We start from the raw sequence: 25,126 nt of genomic DNA on the forward strand, positions 1-25,126 counted from the left end.
TGCCCTTGTATGTAGTCTGGAAACTGCAGTTTGTTCAGAATGCGGTGGCCAGATTGCTCTCAGTATCATCCTGGAGAGATAATATTTACTCCAGTATTGAAAGAGTCACACTGGTTGCTGATAAATTTCCTTGGTCATATGAAGACATTTTCTGCTGGTTAAATCTAGAAGATGTTGCATCTGGCATAACTTACTATCTTTTATAGGGGCTGGGGTTGTTTACTTTGTTTCAGTTTCTGTAACCAGTATATCTTTACTCCTGTTTCCAATTAATGGACCATTCTGCTATTGTACACACCAAGCCTCAGTGTTTTGCTTACAATCTGGCTGCTTGGATACTGTCTAGATCAGCATCAAGCAATTAAATTACAGAAAGGGTCAAGAGGAAGCCTGTTGCTTTAGCTTAACCACCAGTGTGGGTCATGAGGAAGTATTGTCAGAGAAAAATGCATTAGGCACACTATAATAACTTTTGGGTTGGGGTGGGAGGGTTGCGAACACATTCTCTCATTACTTTCACAATATGCCCTTCTTCCCAAAGTAGCTGGCCAGTCTCCTAACCTGAGTGCAGCTGAGAATCTTCTGATGCTTCTTTAATTCTCTTTTTGACTCCCTGTGGGGTTTTTGTAGAAGCATGGTTTGGCATAATGAGAGTAGCTGACACATCAGCACAGTAACATTGTGTGTACCGAAGTTATGCAAATTATGCAAATGCAAAAATGATTTCCCATCAGAAATAAGCTTGCTCTTGTGTAATTTGTGCAACTTCCATGCATACAGTATTTCTGGGCTGACATGCCTTTGCACAGTATGTCAGTCAGTGTCATCTGCGAGAATGAAAACAACTGAATGTGTTAAGTTCCCCGTTTTTTAATCTAGTATTTGATCCAGAGATTAGAATGTGATATTGTATCCAGTCCTAGTGGTTCTGGATTCATATCACCATCCAGTCATGTCTTATAGAAAAACTGTCTGTGTTGTTCACTCTGAAGTTACTTGCCGCTCCCCCCCCCGCCCCCGTTGCTAGTTGGTAGTATCATTCTGTTCTGAAATGCTTTTGATTGCCATAATATGTCAACGCTCCAGTTTGTGAAAGAAGTGAAAACTTTGTTTAGAAAATCTATGTTTTATTATTTCTATAGGGCTTAGGAGCAGATAGCAAGAACCTTTACCCTTTCCTGCTCCCAGTTATTCAGTTAAGCACAGATGTTTCCCAGCCCCCACATGTGTATCTTCTGGAAGATGGATTAGAATTGTGGTAAGTTTATTTCTTATTCTACTGTTCAGAGCAGTGTTCTTCATTGTAAAGCCAAGGGACTAGTGGCAGCCCCCATCAACCCTAAGTGTGGCTCCCTGACTAATTGTTTATTGGACCTGTGTGAAGCTTTGGCCACAGCTGAATATTCTGTGTCGCCCCCCTGGCACCATGCAGAGATGGCTATTCTTACCATGCAGTGCTGCGCTTTGCCCAGCTCCGGGTGGGGGCTCTTTTAAGGGAAACGGAACCCCTTTGAGCCCCTGCACCATCTTGGAAAGTGTGCAAAGGTTCTTTGAAGCATCTGGGGAAGAAAGTGCTCCCATGAAGTAAGTAGGAAGGTCCAGTAAAAAAGATGTGACTGCTTATACTTATTTGAATAAAGTGTGCTTTCCTGGTGGAATGGCCCTGTGTCCTGGTGTTCGGAGATGGATGGAGAGGGAAAGAATGGAGCAAGTTTAATGAATTTACCATGTGGTGTTTAATCTATGGGCATTTGTGACTCTCTTATTTTTTTTTCTAATTCTCATCCTATTTTTTGGGATTAGAACCCAGGAAACATTATTTTCTAGCAATTAGATTAGATTAATAAATCTCTGGTTTATTGCTGTCATGTGGAAAGTAGCTAAACAGTTGTTCTTCCTGAACTTGGTGGTGCTCTGTAAACTATTTGAATGGCTACTGTAGTTCTTGCTCCAGTTTGATGGGGTGTACTACAACTAATCCTGGGCTTTATATGTTTTTCCTTAAGGAGAGGGCAGGAAGCTTTGGCTTGTGGCTCCTTTTGTACCTTGCTGTCAGATATCTTGAGTCTGGAAGTGATACAGTGTTTGTTGTGGAATATACCAGATGCCAAGTGTGAATCTGTTAAAGCACTGTTTTTTTGGACAAATGTAATGCATTGTTTTAAAAATCAGCTGCATTGTACATGAATATTTTATGGAACAATAGCTCTGAATTTTATCTGCATAAAAGACTGCTAAGCCTTCAGTTATCTTTTGGCAAACACTACTGCATCAGGCCAGGAACAGCTTGATGTGAAAGTTATGGGCCATTAAGGTATATGAAGGGTCTACCTAACCAGTGGTCTGTGTTTTACATTTGGTGAATGCTGTTGTTGGCACACATTTGCTTGTGAAATAGCTTCTATGCAAGAAAAGTGGCATTTATAGATGAAGGGGGAAACTATGTTATTGAGGAACATTAACTGGGCCCCATAAGGTAGCATACAGAGCCAAGGTCTTTGTCTTCATGAAATGGATAGGCATGTAATAAAGAGAAAAGAAATGCCAATAGTGAAAGAGAAAAAAGGAAAACTAAAGATGGGTGTGGAAAGGCAGAAAATATAGATAAGGTTTATCAGATGCCATAAGAGAATGAAGTACAATAGACAAAACAATATAGGGTATTGCAAGTGGTAATAAATTAGTGACTCACTGTGGTGCTCAAAGCTCTCTGGTCTCTCAGTCTATCCTACCTCATAGGGCTGTTCTGAGGATGAAAGAGTGGGGGAAACTGGATCTCCTTGGGGAAAAGGCAGATACAAATCTAAATTTTTATCTGGGAGAGATCATCATGAGGTTTGGTGCTGGGTATTACTGATATGCTGATGCCACCCAGATATATTTCTCCATGTTGACCTCATCAGGAAATGGCATAACTTCCCTAAATTCCTGCCTGGAGCTAGATGAGAGATAACAAACTGAAGTTGAATCCAAATAAGACAGAGGTATTGACTGTCGGGGTTCAGGACCTGAGAGATGGTTTAGATCTGCCTGTTCTGGATGGGGATACACTCCCCCTAAAAGATCAGGTATGTAACTTGGGAGTGCCTCTGGATCCAAAACTCCCTCTGGTTTCTCAGGTTGAGGCAGTGGCCAGGAGTGCTTTTTATCAGCTTTAACTGATGGGCCAACTACGTCCATTTTTGGAGGTAAATTAACTTAAAACAGTAGTACATATGTTGGTAACCTCCAGGCTTGACTACTGTGATGCACTCTACGTGGGGCTGCCTTTGTATGTAGTCTGGAAACTACAATTGGTACAGAATGCGGCAGCCAGATTGGTCTCTGGGACAACCTGAAGGGACCATATAACACCGATTTTAAAAGAACTGCACTGGCTCCTGATATGTTTCTGGGTGAAATACAAAGTGCTGGTTATTACCTATAAAGCCCTTAACGGCTTGGGCCCTGGATATTTAAGAGAGCGTCTTCTTTATCATGAACCTATTATTATTTTCTAGGGAGGTCCAGTTACAGTTGCCTCCGGCTCTTTTGGTGGCGACTTGGGACCGGACTTTCTCTGTGGCTGCCGCGGGGCTTTGGAATATGCTTGCTGTTGAAATAAGAGCTTCTCCTTCTCTTTTTGCTTTTAGGAAGACCCTCACCTGTTTTTGCAAGCGCATACCTGAAATTAATTGTATTAACTTGTATTGTTTTATGAGATTGTTTTTATTGTGTCTTTTGAATTTTAACTGTTTTTACTCTTTTATATTGTATTTTAAATTTTTTACACCGCCTAGAGATGTAAACATCAGGCAGTACAAACATGATCAAATAAATAATAATTGAACAGTGGCTGACATCCTGACTAATGAAGAGCATGCACTTTGAGGGCTTGCGGGGAGCCCTTCTGCAATACCCTCTTCCTCCTGTGTGTGCGCTGTTGCACAAGAATCCTGACAGTTCTGAGCATTGCTCATGTTTCAGAATTGGAAGTATGTTGCTATATATAAGTGTGGGGGTGGGATGTGTGTGAGGACTCTTGTCACGCCCCAGCTCTCCCTTGAAGTGCACTCTGTTAGCCGGGATGTCAGCCAGTATCTTTAACCCCCTTTCCTCCTTTCTATCTGAATTGTTAAACAAGAAAGGGAAGTGATTTAAAGAAGCTGGTTTTTTATTTACCACCACAGTTACATCATAGGAAACCTTTTCAGAATTAGAATGGACGATTGCCCCTAGCTTCTTTAAAATGTGTTTAAATCAATACAAGTGACAAATCTGGAAACTACTGACCTTGAAACTTAACCACCAAATTGCATCACTTTAACAGATTATGTTGATTCTAGGAAGCTGCAATAATTTTTCCTTGGCCAGTAAAGAAGTGTAGCCTCTCAGTACGTTATTCAATTTCTTTTTCCTTAGGCTAGTGACATTAGAAAATAGTCCTTGCCTTACCCCAGAGCTGCTGCGCATTTTTCAGAACATGTCTGCACTTCTGGGTGAGTATCAATACTTTTATTTATGTTAAAAATATATATGTTAGGAACATAAGCAGCTGCCATATAGCGAGTCAGACCATTGGTCCACCTAGCTCAGTGTTGGGGGTTGGAGGCACTCTTTTAGTGGTTTCGCTCCTACCTCTCGGACAGATTCCAGATGGTGTCGATTGGAGATTGTTGCTCTTCGAAATCTGAGCTTAAGTATGATGTCCCTCAAGGCTCCATACTCTCTCCAATGCTTTTTAACATCTACATGAAACCGCTGGGAGAGATAATCAGGGGATATGGAGCTGGGTCTTACCAGTACGCTGATGACACCCAGATCTACTTCTCCATGTCAACCTCTTCAGGAGCTGGCATATCTTCCCTAAATGCCTGCCTGGAAGCGGTAATGGGCTGTATGAGGGAGAATAAACTGAAGCTGAATCCAGATAAGACAGAGGTACTTATTGTGCGGGGTCAGAACTCCAGAGACTATTTTGATCTACCTTTTCTAGATGGGGTCACACTTCCCCAAAAGGAACAGGTTCGCAGTCTGGGAGTACTTCTGGATCCACACCTCTCCCTGGTTTCTCAGGTTGAGGCAGTGGCCAGGGGTGCTTTCTATCAGCTTCCGCTGATACGCTGGCTGCGCCCGTTTCTCGAGATCAATGACCTCAAAACAGTGGTACATCTATTGGTGGCCTCCAGACTTGACTTTTGTAATGCACTCTACATGGGGCTGCCTTTGTACATAGTCCGGAAACTTCAGTTGGTTCAGAACACGACAGCCAGGTTGGTCTCTGGGTCATCTCGGAGAGACCACATTACTCCTTTGCTGATGGAGTTACACTGGCTGCCTATAGGTTTCCAGGCACAATACAAAGTGCTAGTTATAACTTATAAAGCCCTAAATGACTTAGACCCTGGGTGTTTAAGAGAGTCTTCTTTACAATGAGGGCCACCCCCCATTGAGGTCATCTGAGGAGGTTCGTCTCCAGTTACCGCCAACTCATCTAATGGCTACACAGAGATGGGCCTTCTCAGTTGCTGCCCCGAGATTGTGGAATGCACTCCCCACTAAGATACGATCCTCCCCATCTCTTGCAATTTTTTAAAAAACATCTAAAACCCCATCTTTTTAACCAAGCTTTCTCAGCCTTTTAAAATGTGTTGGTTTTAATTTTGTGATTGATTTTAAATTGTTGAATTGTTTTAACTTTTTATATGTGTTTTAATTGTTAACCGCCCAGAGACGAAAGTTTAGGTGGTATGTAAATGTGATGAATGAATTAATTAATTAAAAAAAATTGTCTACCCAGATTGTCAGAGACTTTTCCAAGGTTGCAGGCAGAAGTCTCTCTCAACCCTGTCTTGGAGATGCCCGGGAGGGAACTTGGGACCTTCTGCATGCAAGCATGCAGATGCCCTTCCCAGAGTGGACCCATCCCCTAAGGGGAATTTCTTACAGTGCTCACATGTAGTCTCCCATTCAAATGCAACCAGGGTAGACCCTGCTTAGCAAAGGAGACAATTCATGCTTGCTACCACAAGTCCAGTTCTCATTTATTTATGTTAAATAAATAATAAATAAAATAAAAATATTATTTTTATTTTTTGGAGGGAGGACCAAATTTGTGCAGCCCTGATCTAAATTGATGAGGAAGAAATTGGTGATAAGAGTTAACAGCACTAAAAAAAATGCAAGCAACTTTCAGAAAACATATAGAACTTCCATTTGTCTTCCAAATATGTGTTGCATACTTACCCTGATTAGTGGCAGTGCCAGAAAAAAAATATTGGGGGTGGGGGCACAGAAGAGGCAAAGTGCATTTCTGGGTGGGAAAATTATGTTACACATGTTAGAATTCTGAAACAAAAATAGGAGGCAGCTGGAGGGCAACTACTAGGAACATAGGAAACTGCCATATACTGAGTCAGACCATTGGTCTATCTTGCTCAGTATTGACTTCACAGACTGGCAGCAGTCTTCTCCAAGGTTGCAGGCAGGAATCTCTCTCAGCCCTACCTGATGTGCCTTGAAATCCCCCACCCCCGAGTTACAGTACTACCTGCATATACTTCATAACCTTGTGGGTTTCCAAATCCTTGTGTGTAAATCTTTGTAGATATATCATGTACAAACAACCACTTTGTATATAATTGTACTTTGGCAATGTACTGTGTGCTTTGGTAGTTTGTTGGTTCAATAAAAAAATCTTGTCCTATTTTTTTAAAAAATCAAAAAAAAATATTGTCCTATCTTGGAGAAGCCAGGGAGGGAACTTGAAACCTTCTGCTCTTCCCGGAGCGGCTTCATCCCCTGAGGGGAATATCTTGCAGTGCTCACACATCAAGTCTCCCATTCATATGTAACCAGGGCAGACCCTGCTTAGCTAAGGGGACAAGTCATGCTTGCTACCACAAGACCAGCTCTCCTCTTCTGATGCCCGCCCCCCACTGAAGATCCTCTCAGCCCTATCTTGGAGATGCCAGGGAGGGAACTTGGGACCTTCTGCATGCAAGCATACAGATGCCCTTCCCAGAGTGGACCCATCCCCAAAGGGGAATTTCTTACATTGCTCACATGTAGTCTCCCATTCAAATGCAACCAGGGTAGACCTTGCTTGCCCACCCCCCATTGAAGATCCTGATATGCTATAACAGCTGTATAGGAATAGTTAAGATTGCTTAAAAGCCATTGGACCTAATTGGCTTAAACAACTGAGCTATACATACATTTGTGAAGTTGTAGATGTTACACTAATAATAATGGATCAGTGGATTACAGCCTAAATATGTGTGTGTGTGTGTGTGTGTGTGTGTGTGTGTGTAGGTGTAGTATTTACAGGGAGACACTAGAGATGTGCACAAATAGGATTTTGTGATTTGTTTTGAGCTTGAATCAAATTGCAAATACTCCAATCAATTCATTGAAACGGCCAGCCACTGCCAGCCATTTCAACGAATCAGCTTGCAAAATGTGAGTGATTCGACCATAGGGAACAATGGGGAACTCGAATCACCCCATTGTTCCCCATGGGTATTTCCTAGGGACACCAAAGTGGGTTGGCCAGTAAGGAATGATGGGTGCCAAATTACTCCCACCCAAATTAAATCCCCCCCCAAATAAAGAAGCAGGCTTTATTTTATTTTTTAGGAGACCGAGCAACAATGGGGCAAGTCTAAGGGAAGGGGATGACTGTGGCCTCACTAACCCCAATTCACCCTTCCTGTCCTACAGTCCTGCCATTACCCACCTAACCCCCCTTCCCCAAACTAGGCCCTGTTTAAATATCTCTAAGATCTAGATCAAGATCCGTCGACAGCCATAAGAATGGGGTTCTGTGCCTGCGCAGGAATCCCCGCGGTAGCCATGCCTCAGCTTGTCGAGGCGTCCAAGCCCCGTTCACACGCAGCGCGTGCTATTTAAGAGCGGGGCTGGGCGCCATGTTCCCCAGTTTTTCTCCGACCGCCTTCGCGTGTGGACCTAGGTCTGCCGCCTCTTCGTCGGAAAGTTCCCTCAGTATTCTCTTCAGAGACTATTTCTTTTTCTCGGACTGATCGCTTCGTGTATGACCCTTTTTTTCTGGCTGACGGACTCCTCTAAAGTTGACTAGGAACGGCTACCGACCAACGACTGGCTTGACGCGGACCGGACTTGACTTCCCTGTCGTCGCGCTATGGCGGAAGATAAAAAGTCTTTTAAGAGGTGTAAGGGTTGTGATGTAAAGCTCCCTTCCAAAGACCTCCATGAACTATGCCTTATGTGCCTGGGCAAAGAACATAATGTTTCAACTTGTAAAATTTGTCTGTCTTTTTCAAAGCAGACGCGAAAAAATCGAGCACTTCGCCTCAGAGCGGCGATCTATGATGAGGTGTTAAGTCCCTCAACACCGGGCACTCATCGAAACCTCAATCTGTTTCCACACCGCGTTCAAAGTCAAAAACTTCAACGTCGACGCAACCTGGATCTCCACATTCAAAGTCCAGATCCTCGACTTCGAAAAAGTCCAGACCTTCGACATCGGACCGTCCGTCGACAGCGAGCGGAGTCTCCTCGGTTGCAAAGACATCCTCAACACCGAATAGCCGTAAGCGTCAAGTACCATCGACCTCCAGCAGTGACCCCGACGCCGACGAACCAACGACAACATCTACGACGAAACGTCGACGATTGATTGATCTAACAGGAGACACTACGCCTCCTTCCCCTACTGCTCGACATCGACCATCTTCGACGCCAACTCGCCCGTCAACGCCGAGGCCGTCAACACCGAATGTTTCGGCGTCGAGAGCAAGATCCCTCTCGCCTGCTCTGACACCGGTTCCCTCCTCTCCACCTCCAACACCACCGCCTCCGGGACCTAGCGCGCCGCTGTCGCTACACACACCGTTGATTACTGCGTCAAGACAGGTCACCCCTCGATATCGATCTCCACCCCCACACTTCAATATCAACGGAGGTACTCGAGAGGCTGAAATTGGTCTACATCCGACTTCAACTCAGTCGCTCCTGTCGCTCTTGGACTCCACAGCAAGCACACCTTCACAAGCCACATTTCATGGTTTTCCGGCATCGGAAGAGGAGTCGCATTCAACTTCGGCTCATCCTGTCCGTGCAGTACCATCGCTCTCTGCGGCCCAGTTGCAAAGCCCTTTGCCTTGGCACACTTGTGGGTTCACCCATACTCCCCCGCCACATATACCTGGTTCGGGTCCTGCAATCTCGACTGGTTCCCAACCCTCTTTACCAAACGTGTCATGGGAACCACTGACGTCTCTTCCCACCACAGTGAATGTACGCATGATATCTGCGTCTACTAATACTCCCTCCACGGCAACTAGACACTCAGCAACGCAAACACCTACAGTTATCATCTCCAACGCCTGCGTGCAAACCAGACCACAGGTAACCCATTCCGTAGTGGCTCAGACAGCACCCCTGCCTTCACCTCCCACTTCTTCAGTGCGTTCTCAAGGGACTGCACCTACTTCCCCAACAGCCTCGCCTTCTGAACACTATGGATCGCCTGATTTCGAATCGGACCCCGAAGGAGAGGAGACCATTATTGAACCTCCCACGGATGTGGCACCGACAGTGTATGTTTCACCCAACGAAGAAATGAAAGCGTACCACCGTCATGTGCGTAGCATGGCAGACGCCCTAGGGCTCGACCTACGCTCCGAACTGGCGACAATAGACGATCCCGTCTATAATTTTATGTTGAGTCACAATCAAGGGCCCCAGTAGCCCTCCCGATGCTCCCTGTAATCACAAGGGCAGCTAAATGTGCTTGGGAAGTACTCCATACTTCCACCCCTACTTCTAAATGGCTGGAGAGCCTTTATCGTATAATGGAAAAAAACAATACATACCTTCTAAAACATCCGGCTCCCAATTCCCTTGTAATTGACTGTGCCTCTACATCAAAATCTGGGAAGCGGCATATTGTTCCTCCTGAAAGAGAGGGAAGGAAATATCTCTTAGGCCGAAAAATCTATTCAACTGCATGCCTCTCAATCAAAGTGACTAATTACGCAGCGTGCACCACCAAATACACTCACAGTCTTTGGGAAGGATTGTTTTCTGAGCTTGACAACCTGTCACCAGAGGAGTTCAAGGTTAACTTTCAAAAACTTCTGGAACACTCGGGCGATCTGACTAGGCAACAACTCAGTATTGCCAAACACCTAGCTGAGAGCGAGTCCAGAGCCATGACTGCCACTATCACTCTTCGCAGGCATGCTTGGCTCCTCTACTACTTTGCAAATGGACATGAGAGAAAAGATAGAAGGTCTTCCTTTTGATGGCTCCGGCCTGTTTAGCAAAACCACAGATGCTACAATGGAACAACTTAGAAAATCTAAGTTTACCGCGAAAATGTTTACCGCGCAACCATCCACTTCTACGTACATGTCCAAGTACCGTTCCACGTATAATAAACAGCGCCCTTCTTTCAGACAACAAGACTGCAGAGACTTCCGCAAGTCCTACCAGCCTTACCACCGGCGCACTTACCAGAACAAGTTCAAAACAAATCAGGCCCAACGTACCAAAGGGCCAGAAACTCAGAAGCACCTTTGAAACTCAGGTCCGTCCACCACCAATTCTCCACTCCCCATCCCCACCGTCGGGGGCAATAACATCTCAACTGATGGGTCCCTCCAACGACCCCTGGCCGGCTCAACCCTCCATCAGGCTGGCAAGCCATGCCCCCGCATGGCAACATATAACATCAGACCGTTGGTTCTTGAAGATCGTATCTTCAGGATATGCCATCGAATTCAAGTCGATTCCACGGTTCAGGGGAATAACATTCACCCCTCCTTCCTCTACACTGCGGGAGGAGGTCAGGGAACTACTGGAGAAGGGGGCAATCACCCCAGTACGGTGGACGGACAGACAGGATGGATTCTACTCCCGTTATTTTCAAATTCCGAAACGGGACGGGGGCATCCGTCCGATTATGGACTTATGCAACCTAAACAAGTTTGTTCATGTCAGGAAGTTCAGAATGATGGCGTTGCAGCAAATCCTCCCGCTCCTCCAAGGGGAACAGTGGCTGGCAACGCTGGATCTCAAGGACGCCTATTTCCATGTGAACATTCGACCTCCACATCGGAAATTCCTACGCTTCACGGTCGGTCACCAAGTGTACCAATACAACGTATTGCCCTTCGGCCTGTCCTCCGCCCCAAGGGTCTTTACGAAATGTATGGCGCCAGTGATTGCCTACCTAAGAACGCATGGCATCACGGTCTACCCTTACCTGGACGACTGGCTCCTGGCCTCAAAGGATCCAGACGAGTTATGTTCGCAGATCCATTATGTTCTGTCGGTCCTCCACGACCTAGGCATCCAAGTCAATTGGAAAAAGTCACACCTGGAACCTATGCGGGTGGCAAACTACATAGGAGCGGTATTAGACACAATGTGCCAAAGAGCATACTTACCAGAAGAGAGGTACGTCTTGATCAAGGATATGGTAACGCTCTTTCGGGATCGCCCCACCCAGCCGGCACGCTCCATCCAGCGCTTACTGGGCCTTATGGCCTCCTGCAATGCGGTGATTCACTATGCCCGTCTAAAGATGAGGAAGCTTCAGCTCTGGTTCCTCTCAGTTTTTCACCCTGCAAGACACAACCAAGAGAAACGCCTACTGATACCTACTCCCATACTTCAATCTCTCTCCTGGTGGACGGAACGCAGGAACCTCCTGGAGGGAGTACCTTTCCCGCTTCCTTCCCCAACAGTCTGGCTAACAACGGATGCCTCCCTGCTAGGATGGGGAGCGCATTGTGCAGGCCGCCGGACGCAGGGCAAGTGGTCCCTCAACCAAACTCAACTCCATATAAACTTCCTAGGATTGCTGGCAGTTTTTCTGGCTCTACGGTCCTTCCTACCACTGTTGCAAGGCAGCTGTGTACAAATACAATTAGACAACATGACAGCGCAAGCATACATAAACCGCCAAGGCGGGACGGTCTCCCGGAGCTTGTGCGCTCTAGCCCTCCAGATGTGGCACTGGTGCATCCGCCACAAAATTTACCTTCTCACAGCCCACATCAAGGGCCTAGAGAACAGCTTGGCGGACAATCTCAGTTGAGTATTCCTGAACGACACTCACCACGAATGGGAAATCAATCCAAGATACATCAATCCACTATTCCGTCAGTGGATTCATCCATCAGTGGACCTGTTTGCGACCTCAACAAACAAAAAGTGTGCTCGCTTCTGTTCCAGAGCAGGTCACGACCCACTATCATTGGGGGATGCTTTTCAGATGGACTGGTCGCTAGAAACTCCCTACATGTTTCCACCTCAACCCTTAATTGCCAGAGTGGTGGCTCGACTCCTAGCGCACCCAACTCCCTGCATCCTCGTGACGCCATGGTGGCCGAGACAACCATGGTTTCCACAAGTACGCAGACTGTCCGGAAATCTTTACCATCGCTTCCCACCAGAAGCGGACCTCCTCTCGCAGGACAATGGCCTCGTACTCCACCCAGACGTTCTCACTCTCCGTCTGACGGCTTGGCGAATAAACTTTTAGATGATATATTGTTGAATCAAAGGAAATTGTCAACCAGGAGAAATTATCACAGCAAACGGGTTCGATTCAAGGCTTATGCGAAATCCCATGGGTTTTTGCCAAAACGGGCCTCCGTTCGTCAAGTACTCCTCTACTTGTCCACTCTTAAATCGCAGGGCTTGGCAAATGTTTCTATCAAAGTTCACCTTGCCACCCTATCATCCCTTCACCCGGGCTGCGACAGTGTTACTCTCTTCTCACACCCCCTCAGCAAAGCCTTCCTGAAGGGCCTCTCCAATGTCTATTCTCCAATAAGACTGCCAGTGGAACCTTGGAGCCTGTCTTTGGTCCTTTCTTCGCTGACGCAAAAACCCTTCGAACCTCTGGCCTCGACATCTTTGAAATTGCTATCCTTGAAAACCGCGTTCCTGGTTGCCATCACGACAGCACGTCGGGTGAGTGAGCTCACTGCATTGAGAATTGACTCCCCGTACACTCAATTTCATGAGGACAAGGTGCGTATGCGACTGGATCCCGCTTTTCTGCCGAAAGTAGTTTCCGATTTTCACTTAAATCAGGACATTATTCTACCTACTTTCTTTAGGAACCCACAATCGGCCTTAGAAAGGTTCATGCATTCACTGGACGTTTGTAGAGCCCTCCTATTCTATATGGCTCGTACAAGGGACTTTAGAGCCACCACACGTCTCTTTGTAGCACACCGCGGCACTACCAAGGGCTCTCCAATTTCTCGTCAAAGATTGTCTAGATGGCTTGTCAACCTCATCGTACTCACGTATGAGATACAGCATAAAGCACCTCCGAAGTCCATCAAAGCCCATTCCACCAGGGCTTATGCTTCATCGTCCGCACACCTCTCAGGGGTTGGCTTCCTGGACATATGCAAAGCAGCTACCTGGTCGTCCAATCTCCCATTTGTCAAGCATTACACCATAGACGTGCGCTGTACTGCGGAGGCTAGTTTTGGGAGGAGTGTCCTAAAAAGGGTGTTACAATAGCACTAGTGCACCCCCCTCCTTGGGGAGCTTGCTAAACACCCATTCTTATGGCTGTCGACGGATCTCGATCCAGATAAACAGGTTGCTCACCTGTAACTGATGATCTGGTAGAGATCCGTCGACATCCATAAGACCCTCCCATCCTACCCCTCTGCATAGTGATGCTCCTCTGCGTGCGTGATGCTTACTATACTTACCGTATCTATTCGTCTCCACTCATGCTGTCCATCTGCGATGATCGTCCTCCTCGGCGGTCGTCGAAAGAACTGGGGAACATGGTGCCCAGCCCCGCTCTTAAATAGCACACGCTGCGTGTGGGTGGGGCTTGGACGCCTCGACAAGCTGGCATGGCTACCTCGGGGATTCCTGCGCAGGCACAGAACCCCATTCTTCTGGATGTCGACGGATCTCTACCAGATCATCAGTTACAGGTGAGCAACCTGTTTTTTTCTGATAGCCTGACCAAGGAAGGGGGCCTCTCACCTTCTGGCTTCTTCAGCTGGGGGCTTGTGCTCCAGTGTCTTTGGCTGAAGTCTGCCAGATGTTGCTCTCAGAGGCACTCTGGGCCTAGCAAACACCGGGACTCAGCTGGGGGGAAGGGAGGGAGGTGCCAACAGGTGGGCACCCACCCAATCAAAACAAATCCCCCTCCCCCACCCAAAAGGAAGCAAAGGGATCCTGGCAGGCTGGATCCCATACCAACCTACAAAATCCCACACCAGCCTACAAAACCCAAAAATTAATTCACCAGACAGCACACAGACAGCAGCAGCAAAGGTGGCAGGGCTGTTTAAAAAAAAAAAAAGCATAGCACCCCAGTTATTAAAGCCACTGGGGGCTGGCTACAAGCAGTGAGGAGGATGGAAACCTCATGGGGGGAAATTCCAAGTAGCCAGCACCCAGTTCAAGCCATTGGGGCTGTTGTTCTAAATAAGAGAAAAGCAGTTGCTGGCATTGGAAGTGAAAAGGATTTTAAAAAACAAAACAAAAAACAGAGAGAGCGTCAGATAAGCCCAGCAGGCACAATCTGTCTCTGTCTCTGTCTCTCTCTGCTCACTGGGCCAGGCAGGCCCAAACCACCTCCACCAGTCTCTGCTCTCCTCTCAGTGTTTCTGCAGTCTCTCTCTGTTTCTTCTTCCCTGAAGCACAAATGGCTGTCTGTCTCTCTGCCTCCAAGTAGTCCCTTAAATATTTTTTGACAATCCCTCCTTTAGGTTCCCCGCAGCCAATGGGGGCACAGTTGCCCATGCCAATACTTGATTTGAATGACAACAAGCCTACCAAGAAGCAAGATCTCAAGCCAATCAGAAGCCAGTGCTAGAAAACCAATAGAAAGGAAAAACATGGAGATAAAATGGTACCCACAATTCGAATCACTTGATTCCATTCAAGTTTGAATTGGGGTTGTTCAATCCAAACTCGAATCATTTTCTTCATTTTAGGGATGATTCTATCTGAACTCAAATCACCCCAATTCGAGTTGAATCAAATTGCATATCTCTAGGGGGCACAGTGGCATTTGTAATTTTTATTTTAAAGAGTAGCTGGTGATTGTCTTGTGCGTGCTGATAATTCTAGTTTTGATAAGCACCTCAGTACAAATTGAACAAGTCTAATCTTTAGGAGGATTGGTGATTTGGAGAACTTGATTATGGGAAAGGAGGTGTTTCTCTTGCCTTTTTAAAATGTACGCCTCTACACAGTTGTGTGACACTTCAAGTCTGCCTCCTCCCCGGGTCCTATTCTGTCTCTGCCGGTATAATTGAAAGTGGCCTCTTTCTAATGCCTTCTGCACATCAGTAGGGAGGGCACTCGTAGAGGCCCTTTCAGTAGCTTTCCTCCAGAAGTCTGCCAAAATCCAGATTTGAGAGGAAAGCTGTTTTTATTGAAGCTACTGATGGCGAGGAATGGATAGGAAGAAGGGAACTAGTTTTAACTGCATTTTAAATATATTTTATATCTGTTTCATAAATGTAATTCTGCGCTTTTTTAGAAATGTTGCTACCTATGCTTGAGTCTTTGGAGATCTGCATGTCAAGCATATGAAGTGGCTTGAAGTGGATTTTGGATTTTAGGTTAGGTTGATCTATGTCTTGCTGCAAGTTCAGCCAGCATCAGTGCCAGTGGAGTGCTCAATGGCCAAAACAGATCTGACAGTGGGATGAGGCAGATACGGAGAGTGGGGCACCCAGCAAGTACTGCATATCCACACAGTGTTTGAGGACTCAGAATTTGGAAATAAGGAGGGTCAGCAGCAGGTTCTTCAGCACACTGGACAAGTCCTGGAGTCCAGACAAGTTGTATTAACTGAGCACTTGTGTACTCCCTGAGACTGATTGTCTCAGGCTCTACCCCATGATGAGAAAGAGCTTTAAAAGGGACAATCCTTTGGCTTAGAGCCTGGTAGGGATGTGCACGGAGCAATGTGGGGGGTGGTTCGATGGCAGGGTGTGTGTGCTGCTTTAAGAGCAGAGGAGGGCGGGTGCACCCTCCTCTCTTCCCCCGCCAGCGCTCCTTTTTTCTAAAGTCCATCTGGGTGGCAGTGTACCTCCCTATCACTCTGTTGCCCCCATTTTCTGGATACAACTGGAAGTATCTGACGCACAGACACGCAGACATGCGCATGACAGTGCAGCATGCGCACAGGCATGCCTAATACTTCCAGTTGTATCTGGTAAACGGGGGCAACGGGGCGGCAGGGAGGTACTCTGCCACCCCGATGGGCTTTAGAAAAAAGGAGTGTTGGTGGGGGAGGAGTGGAGGGAGGGGTAAGTGCATCCTCCCCTGCTCTTAACCACCACCCCCCACCAGTGGAACCCGCTGCCATTCGAACCAGTTTGGAGGCCCATAAAGGGCCTCCAAACCGGTTCCGTGCACATCCCTAGAGCCTGGCACTCCATTGCCTCTCTGCCATCTCCTGTGTTGGCAAGAGGGCTCTGTGGAGCAAGAGTCCCATGGTAGCAAGGATGCTGGCTCCTGAAAGATGTCTGGCTAGGAGCATCCCTGGTGGCTGGACTTGGGCTTAGCATTAGGGCTCTGATCTAGCACCTTTGTGGCCTCTACTAGTATACTTGTCTGTGCAAATAGTTCTGGAATACTAGCCCTTAAGCACTTGTCAGCTAATAGCAAGAAGGTCTACAATGGTGGCTGCCCTTTATACTAAACAATTCATTTTCCCTGATTTTTTCAGTCCGACCTCAGGCTCCTTAACCTTCTTTCAAGTTTAGGAGAGGAGAGCTGGTCTTGTGGAAGCAAGCATAACTTGTCCCCTTAGCTAAGCAGGGTCTGCCCTGGTTGCATATGAATGGGAGACTTGATGTGTGAGCACTGCAAGATATTCCCCTCAGGGGATGAAGCCACTCTGGGAAGAGCAGAAGGTTCCAAGTTCCCTCCCTGGCTTCTCCAAGATAGGGCTGAGAGAGAGATTCCTGCCTGCAACCTTGGAGGAGCCGCTGCCAGTCTGTGAAGACAATACTGAGCTAGATTGACCTATGATCTGACTCAGTGTATGGCAGCATCCTATGTTCCTCAGTATTGTGGGAGGAGACAAAAGTAGTTTTGGTGATTAGAACACATATGACACTGGCAGTTGCAGTGTAGAATCCCGTTCACAAGCTTGCGGCGTTGCAAGCAAACGGTTGTGAAGTTTGTGGGTACATATTAAGTGAAATTGGATACCCATTCCATTATACAGTCCTGCTGTAGCAGGGTAATTTGTAAGGGATTATACGTCCAAAAAGCCTTTTGAGCTAGCAATCGGTTTTGATAAAATTAACACAAAAGCTTAATGTAGTTCATGTCCATGGCACAGCATTCAATTAGTATTTCACTGCAGTTTCTAAATCACTAAAATTAAGCATTTTGGTTTTCTTAATAATCTGTTTCACACTAGTAATTTCATAGGCTTTTTAGGTTTTATTTAGCTTTGCTCCAGTTTATTATGCAGTTTTTCCTTTGTGAAAAGCACCTGTATGATTCTGTCAGAAACATGTGGCTGTTCAGATAGACCTTGTTAGAATGTGATTCATTAAGGTGCTGAACCTTTACAGAAACAGATCACTTAATAATTATTCTGATATCTGAAATTGGAGTAAATATGTAACACATACTGTTCCTAGATTATTTGGCAATCTGTTTTCATACTCAATTATAACTTGTTCTGGGTAATGTTATGTTGATTTTACTGGCAAGAGAATCTTATTTAAATGGTTTTGCTTTCATCAGTCTGCTCATCCAGAGATATTTATTGTAATTTCACACTATAACCAAAACACTAAATTTTACTTATGTTCTTACTGTTAATGCCATCCCAAAGATACCAAGAATGTTTGGTAATAAAATGACTTTCTTCTGAATGTTATTTTTATTTCAGCATGATTTCTTCAGGTTTAGCTTGACTATGTAAAAATGGGGCATTTGTAGCAATTTTATTTCCGGTTGTTTAATTAAGGGACAGTCATTCTAACCGAACAAGAAATCAAGCAATTTTGCAGTATTGGCTGACTACATGAAATGTAGTGAAAAGTCTGGTGAAGTCTCTTAATAACATTCTTGGAGATGTGTATGTATTGGGGGCAGGCAGTCGGGGTGGAGTGTTAGAAGAAGCTAGTTCAGTAACAGGCATCGCCATACTATTTTTTGCATTCTTTGGGATCATCAGTTCTTGATAGCACACTATTCAAAGAAAAACCATGCTTGACAAACTTGTTCTCTTGTTCCTTCAGACACTTGTCACAGGAATTTCCATTTCCAATGTAAATTCTGTTGTTCAAATGTGCATGAGCACTGCTTTAAGTAGTTGCACAATTGTGCACTTGCCTAACACTGTCAGGGCTGACTTTTAGGTACATAGTAACGCCTCCAGCTCAGTAACGCCAGCATTGCATTGTGCATACAGCCAGCCACTGTCATTTGTGATACAGTATTCCAGGAATGCTTGAAGCATTGCTTTGATGTACATGAGCCTGTGGTTGTCTTGTCAGGGAAATTTCAGCATGCGTGTGAACTAGATCTCTCTTCAAAACACTGCCTTTGTTGGTCCCAGTGATGGGCTATGCTGCCCTTACAGTACAACTGAGTGCCCAGATCTTTCCCAGTCTTTCATAGAGGGAAATCCCATCTAGAGTATGAGGAGTTTTCAAGAACAGAAATAGGTTCCTGTTTCTGCTGGTATATTGATTGGTGGTAGTGTTTACATATCATAGGAGCTTTTCTACTGAAAGAATGCAAAGCAGCCCACAGTGTAAAATACACTTTTTCAAAAGAAAAAAATATTTTTGTACAGGGAGTTAGGTGTCTATTGGAACTTGCACGAAAGCTTTGAATATCCCACACACTTTATTACCACATGGAAGTGGTCCCTGCCAAGTACTTCACTGACAAACCAAACCAAGGGTGTTAAGTTTTTCAACTATTGGATTCTAAGTAAACAGTGTCTTGACAAAGTGATCTACATCTTTTAGGAGATTGTGTAGTCAGCCAGAGCAGGTGCTAGAAAACTACAGGATGTTTTTTTTGCAGCAAACTTTAGAAGTTATTTCCGATAGAGAGAGAGAGAGAGAGAGCGAGAGAGAGAGAGAGATTACATACTGTATTCCCCTGGAGCTTGCTACAACATTCATTTTCTAAGCATTTTTCACTTTTTTGTGAGAAAGTGATGCACTTTTTCCCTCCCGTTTTTATATTAACACACAGTAAGCTCTTCTTTTCTGTATTAAGCTCTTTTCTGTATTAAATTACCAAAATACATTATCGGGGGTAGGGGATATAACCATATTCACAGTAAGTAAGCACTTCGATTCATACAGTGACGATGGCTTTGCTTACCCCAGCATTTCTTCTCTTATAAGGATGTGTATAAACTCTTCCCTCCATCTTCTTGTTCTTTTTAAACTGGGGCAAACACTGATACAAGGGTACCTTCCCCCAAGCAAGAAGGCAGAAGCAGGGATGAATTAGCTTTATAGGAAACTGAATTATTGCTCTGTATGCTGTAGTCATTTCAGAGCTGCACACTTTACGCTGGTGTGTAATCCAGAATGAGAAGGCTCATGGAAGGAAGAAAGGGTGACATTATCTCATCTAGCTTTTCTTCAAGTTATGGCTACATAATTGTTGCTTTTCGTTTAACTTTCCTCTCTTGAAATGCAAACATCTAAAAAAACAAGAACTAGTGTTGAGCTGAATCCAGGAGGGGGCCATGCCAAGTTTCAGGAACATATTCACACCCCTCACAAACAGCCATGCTAAAGTTCACAGGGGAATTTCAAATCTTTATTGTTATGCACATCAGTCTGTTAATGCACACTAGTGCACAGCAATTAGCTTAAAAGGAATCTTAATGTCACAGTTGCATTTAAATTGTACATACTGGGGCACAGGACAGGGATGTTTAAGTGTCTTCTAATGTGTATTAGCATATGCTCACAGCAACAGGACTGAAAAAAATGAGTAATGTCTTTTCAAGTAAACAAAAAAGTGATGCCAAAGCAACAATAGATTTGAAGAACAGTGCCTGCAAACAGGCGTGAAAACATTCGTGAAACAGTGGAAGGTAGCGGGGTTACTGCGAACCTTTTGCACTGTTCAGAAAGGCAGTTTCCCCAAACATTGTGAAAACCTGGCTCAAAACTGGCAAGGGCCACAAGGGACTATGTATGCTCAGCAGTTTAAAACATCTAAATTTTGCACCAAGATTAGCTGGATCCTTATTTATGTAAATGATGCACATTTGCACTGAGCTTATTTTGCACAATCCCATTATTAAATTCTGCACTTCCACAGCATCACTGAATGCACACGATCATGGCAGGAGTTGATTTTGGAATTGTACAAATGATAGTCTGTCGTTGGGAGTCCCCTAATTGTTTCTGGCTTCGTTTTGAATGTCTTGGGTTTGGGTCACCACCCAACTGTATAATTTGCCCATCCACTGAGGTAATCTGGGGAGGCTCTGGACTGCCAAGTTAAAGCTGCGGGAACTCAGGACAGGACTCGATAGCTGCACCTGAGTTGTGAAACTCCCTTCCCCATGAGCCTCCCTGGCCCCCTCCATCACAGTCTTTCAGAGGATTGTAAAATACCCCTTTTCTTCAGACCTATGACGACAAAGAGCTTTTTGGGTTTTCTACTTCATTTGTTTCTGTTTTCTGCTGTGTTCCGTGGTTGTTGGTTACTGATTTTTAGGTAGGTTGTTTGATTCCCCACCCCTATTTTATGTTGTCCAACACCTTGAATGTCTCTTTCATGCAGTGAGGTTGTACAAGTATTTTTTTAATAAATCAGTACATAAATAATACTGACCCAGTTGGCAATGTAACTTTATTTGGGTTATTTATAAGGCAGGTGTTGATTCAGGGCTCACCTGCTTGAAATTTATTTTAAAATTCTCTTTGGCTGTGCAACAGAGATCTTTCTAAGCCGGTCCTTTTAGGATTTTTGTAGTGTTATCTGGCTTGGATCGATGGGTAGGTCTGGAAAAACATTTCTGCAGCCCTGATTTTAACAGCACTATGTTTTCCAGATATCCAAATTACGTGCTCACAACTGTGTGTGCAAATTAACTCAGTTATCCAAATCTACTTGCCTGCTCAGCATAAACTTGTGAATTGGGCCTCTTAGATCAGTAGCTTGTAGCCAGCAGGAGGGAGCTCAGCAACTCCTGAGCTCAGCAACTGCCTGCAGTTGAATTTGGCACTATGTAGCTCTGTGGCAGGAGTGGCCAACCTGAGGCTCTCCATCATCCACAGCTTCAATATATTGCAGCTGGAGACGGTAGGAGTTGTAGTCCAACAGTAGCTGGAGAGCCTCAGGTTGGCTACCCCTGCCGAGTTTGGTGTTAGCACACTGTGGTTGCAGAAGGGTTGGATACTAAGTAGGGATGTGCAAACTGGTTTGGGGGTTCCGTTCGGGGGTTCAGAGTAAAACCAACCTGCCCCAGTTCCATCTGGACCAGTACCGAACACCCCCCCCCGGCTGGCTTGTGAATTTTTTTTAAAAAAATTAAAATAAATGTAATTTCCTTCTGCCACTTCAGGGGGCTTCCTATAGGCTGTGTGTGTGTGTGCACAAACGTTTCCCTGCCCCCTCCCCCAGCCTCTAAAATCACCGTTGCTGCCTTCTGGAGTGTTATTTTTTTGCCCGTTCAGGCCTCCATAAAATGTCGCAGCGGCCATTTTGGAGGCCGCCACACATACGTAAATGGCCTCTGCGAGGCCTGGTATGGCCCAGGGCCTTGCAGATACCATTCGCGCATACACGGTGGCCATTTTGGGGGGTGGCCATTTTTAATTTTTTTAAAAAAAAATTACCGCCAGCTTTTAACAATTTGTTTTGTTTTATGAGATCGTTTATATTGTATTTTGTGGATTTGTAATCTGTTTTTTAATCTGTATTAAATTTTGTGCACTGCCTAGAGATGTACATATCAGGTGGTATAAAATGATAAATAATATAAATCAGATTTAAGCAGTCTTATTTCTAAAGCCTCAGGGCCTTAGATTTAGGGTGCATAGCTTGTATGTATATATTCAGATTCCGTATTTTGAGTTGCTGATTAATTTTGCCTTTGGAGGTGCTCAGAGTATGGACAGAGAAGCCTAGGACTATAATTTTTCGTAAGAATATAAATATGCATACGTATATTATTTTAAGGATGCATTACAAGAAAAATATGCATAATATATGTCAAATGTCTGCCATTATAATGATTTTTAATATGGTTTTGGATTCGGTCAAAGATTTGAATGACTCTCTTATTTATTTTTGTAGAATTAAGTTCAGAAAATCTCAGAACCTGCTTTAAGATAATCAATGGCTATCTATTTTTATCTCCAGCTGAGTTTCTCCAGGTATGTGTTAAGTCAGATTCATTGCTATATATTCTATGAAACTTTGTAAGCATTGTTTTACTTTGAATGATGGTAGCTTATTATACCAGCCAACATTTCTTAACGTAATGTGAACAACTCAGCCTTACACTCTTTACCCTTTGGTGTCATCTATGAGACTAGATCAGATGCATTGGGTGTGGGGCCCCATTTGAGTCAACCTTTGCCCCAAGTGTACATGATAGTGTTATGGTGTGAGGTCACTTGGCACGAGAAGACTAAAGGTAACAAAATGTGTCAGCTGCTAGCTTTGAGCACTTCGGGCTGGCTGAATTGATAGTAATTCTCTACATACAGTTATTTTGGGTGTGGGATTTTGATCGGGGTCCCCTACTGGAGAGCTAGTTTTTTTCTGTGTTTTGCCCATGAATTGGTCTTTGGAACAAAAGAAATGACTCAAAGGAGTAATGGGCACTCCCCCCTAAATATTTCCTGTTTCCCCATCCACCAGACTGAATGGGGGAGCAAAATGTCAGATAATGCAACCTATCCTGTAGTTTATGGTCCTGCAGCTTGAATTAATTGTTTTAGAAGGCCTCTGATACTTATTTATACCATTGTAAACCACTTTGGGAACTTTGGTTGAAAAGCGATATATAAATACCATATTTGTATTCCGTTGAAGACAACTGAGCCCTCTTTCCCAGAACAAGCAGCAGAAGCCAGTGCAGCTAGGTAGGTAGGAGATTCCTCCATCCTCCCAGGAGCCAGGGCAATCACTTAGCTTTCTTCCTGACCAGGAACTGGACTGGATGAAACCATGTGTGCAGGTGGGTGCAGGGTCATCTCCACTTCAGTTTTCAGTTGGCCTGGTACTGAACTCTGTTCTTAGCTCAGTCTTTACTGGCACATGGTCTTGGGCAGGAAGCAGACTGGAAAATGTTTGGCCTGGAAAGCAGACTGGAATGTTTGGCCTAATTCATAGAGACGGGGAGGTCATTCTCACAAGCGAAAACTCTGTTCTACCCAGGTTTGGGAGCTGTGTGTGCTCCCAATTTCCAGCTGTGTTGGGTGCAAACAACTAGGTAGGAGGAGGGAGACCTGACTGTGTGGAAGCAAGATAGAAGGAAAACCTGGGTAGTCAACAATTCAGGTTGTCTCCTACTGAGTCAGTCTGTCGGTCCACCTAGCTCAGTATTATTTCCTCTGAGTGGCAGCAACTCTTCATGGATTCAGGCAGAAGCTTTTCCAGCCCGAATGCCTGATATCTTTTTAAGGGAATATGGGGGGATTTGAATCTGGAACTTTACATGCAAAGCATGTGCTCTACCGCTGAGCCAACAGCACTCTATAGACATGCAGAAATGATTTCAACCGATGCACGGTTTTATTTTGGGTTCCAGCCATAGTATGTGAAAGAAATTAGGAATTGTTCATGATCCTAACACTTAATACTTTAATTTGAAATCAAATTAAAATCTAAAGGAGTAGAAACAGTTACAGTTGATGGTTGAAGCAAGCACGCTATGCATTTATGTTGGTTAAACTGTGTTTAAATATTTCATATAAATGCCAGATTGTATATTTGACCATTATCAATTGCTTGAAATTCAGTAAGAGCTGAATGATTTGATTACAGAATTGGGCATTTTATAAGTATTGATTTGTGTGAATTTTAGGTCTGTGCAGCTGAGCTCTGCAAATCCTTTTGCGAGATCTTAAAGGATATAACCAACGAAGGTCAAGTTCAAGTTCTGAAGGTATTGTGCATTTATAACTTATTCTTAAAATATGCTGAAATAAATATAAGAATAGCTGAAAACAGTGTGTACCTATTTATTTTGTCCCACTGTTGACCACTGTTGCCTGGTCAAACAGGGTTTTGCAAATTTAGGGAACAATATAATAATGCATGTGTTAATGTCACTTAAACAATCGATGCTGTGTCCAAGATTTAGATTTTAAATTTTATTATAGAATGTAACATACTTATGAGATGTTAAATTTCTCCATGTGAGGTCATTTAAAATAAACATAGCAGCCTAGATAAAGACCATGCTGTCTTCACTTCTAGTCAAATAGGGTTGACTGTAGTAAGGCATAGATGGCACAATTATTTATTTAAAATATGTACACCCCATCAGTCCAGTACACTATTGCTCTGGGTGGCTAACAAAGCCTATGAAACCAATAAACTCTAAAAATATAAAATTGATAAAACAGAAACTGTTGTGTGCCTTGTGTACCTATCTTTCAAAACAACACATCGTGTCTGTTTTGGGAAGGCAGCTTTCAAAGAACTAAGCTTTAAAAAATTCCTATATTCCACTTAAGTTTTTACAAATGAGCAGAAGAGAAGACTTTTGATTTATGTTGGTGCTAGGAGAGAGGAAGGTGGAATGGGGGCCCTGGGACATGGCAGAGGAGATGGAAAGGGTTGGTAATGCAAGTTCATAAGAAAGGGTTGATGGCAGAGAAGTAGAAGAGAAACAGTAGATGAGATTCAGTAAAGGCAAGGAAGTAGGGGCATGTAGCTGAGCAGGGGATTATGAGATGAGTTTTGTTTACCAGGATACCCAATTTTGCATTAGAATGCAGATTCTGTACTTGTATGGTAAATGGAAATGCTCAATGCAAAGAACTTTTAATTATATAGATGCTCTATAACTATCATACAAAGAATTCTCTTTTCATAAAATATGAAAATATACTGATTGTTCCAGCTTCAAGTTATTGAAGTCAAAATAGTTATTGCTAAAAGCTATTTCTTACAGTACATTCCTTAT

General features: G+C 44.4%; 1 protein-coding gene across 1 annotated transcript in view; it reads left to right on the top strand.

The window, feature by feature from the left end:
* The window catches only part of IPO11 (importin 11), a 153,777-nt gene that overhangs the window by 83,455 nt on the left and 45,196 nt on the right, over positions 1–25,126 (top strand). The window contains exons 21-24 of the mRNA XM_053300790.1: positions 1,143–1,258; positions 4,402–4,478; positions 22,282–22,361; positions 24,020–24,100. Coding sequence (XP_053156765.1) covers positions 1,143–1,258; positions 4,402–4,478; positions 22,282–22,361; positions 24,020–24,100 — 354 coding nt within the window. The remainder of the gene's footprint in view (positions 1–1,142; positions 1,259–4,401; positions 4,479–22,281; positions 22,362–24,019; positions 24,101–25,126) is intronic.

This window comes from Hemicordylus capensis, chromosome 2, assembly GCF_027244095.1.
Source record: "Hemicordylus capensis ecotype Gifberg chromosome 2, rHemCap1.1.pri, whole genome shotgun sequence".
Lineage (NCBI taxonomy): Eukaryota > Metazoa > Chordata > Lepidosauria > Squamata > Cordylidae > Hemicordylus > Hemicordylus capensis.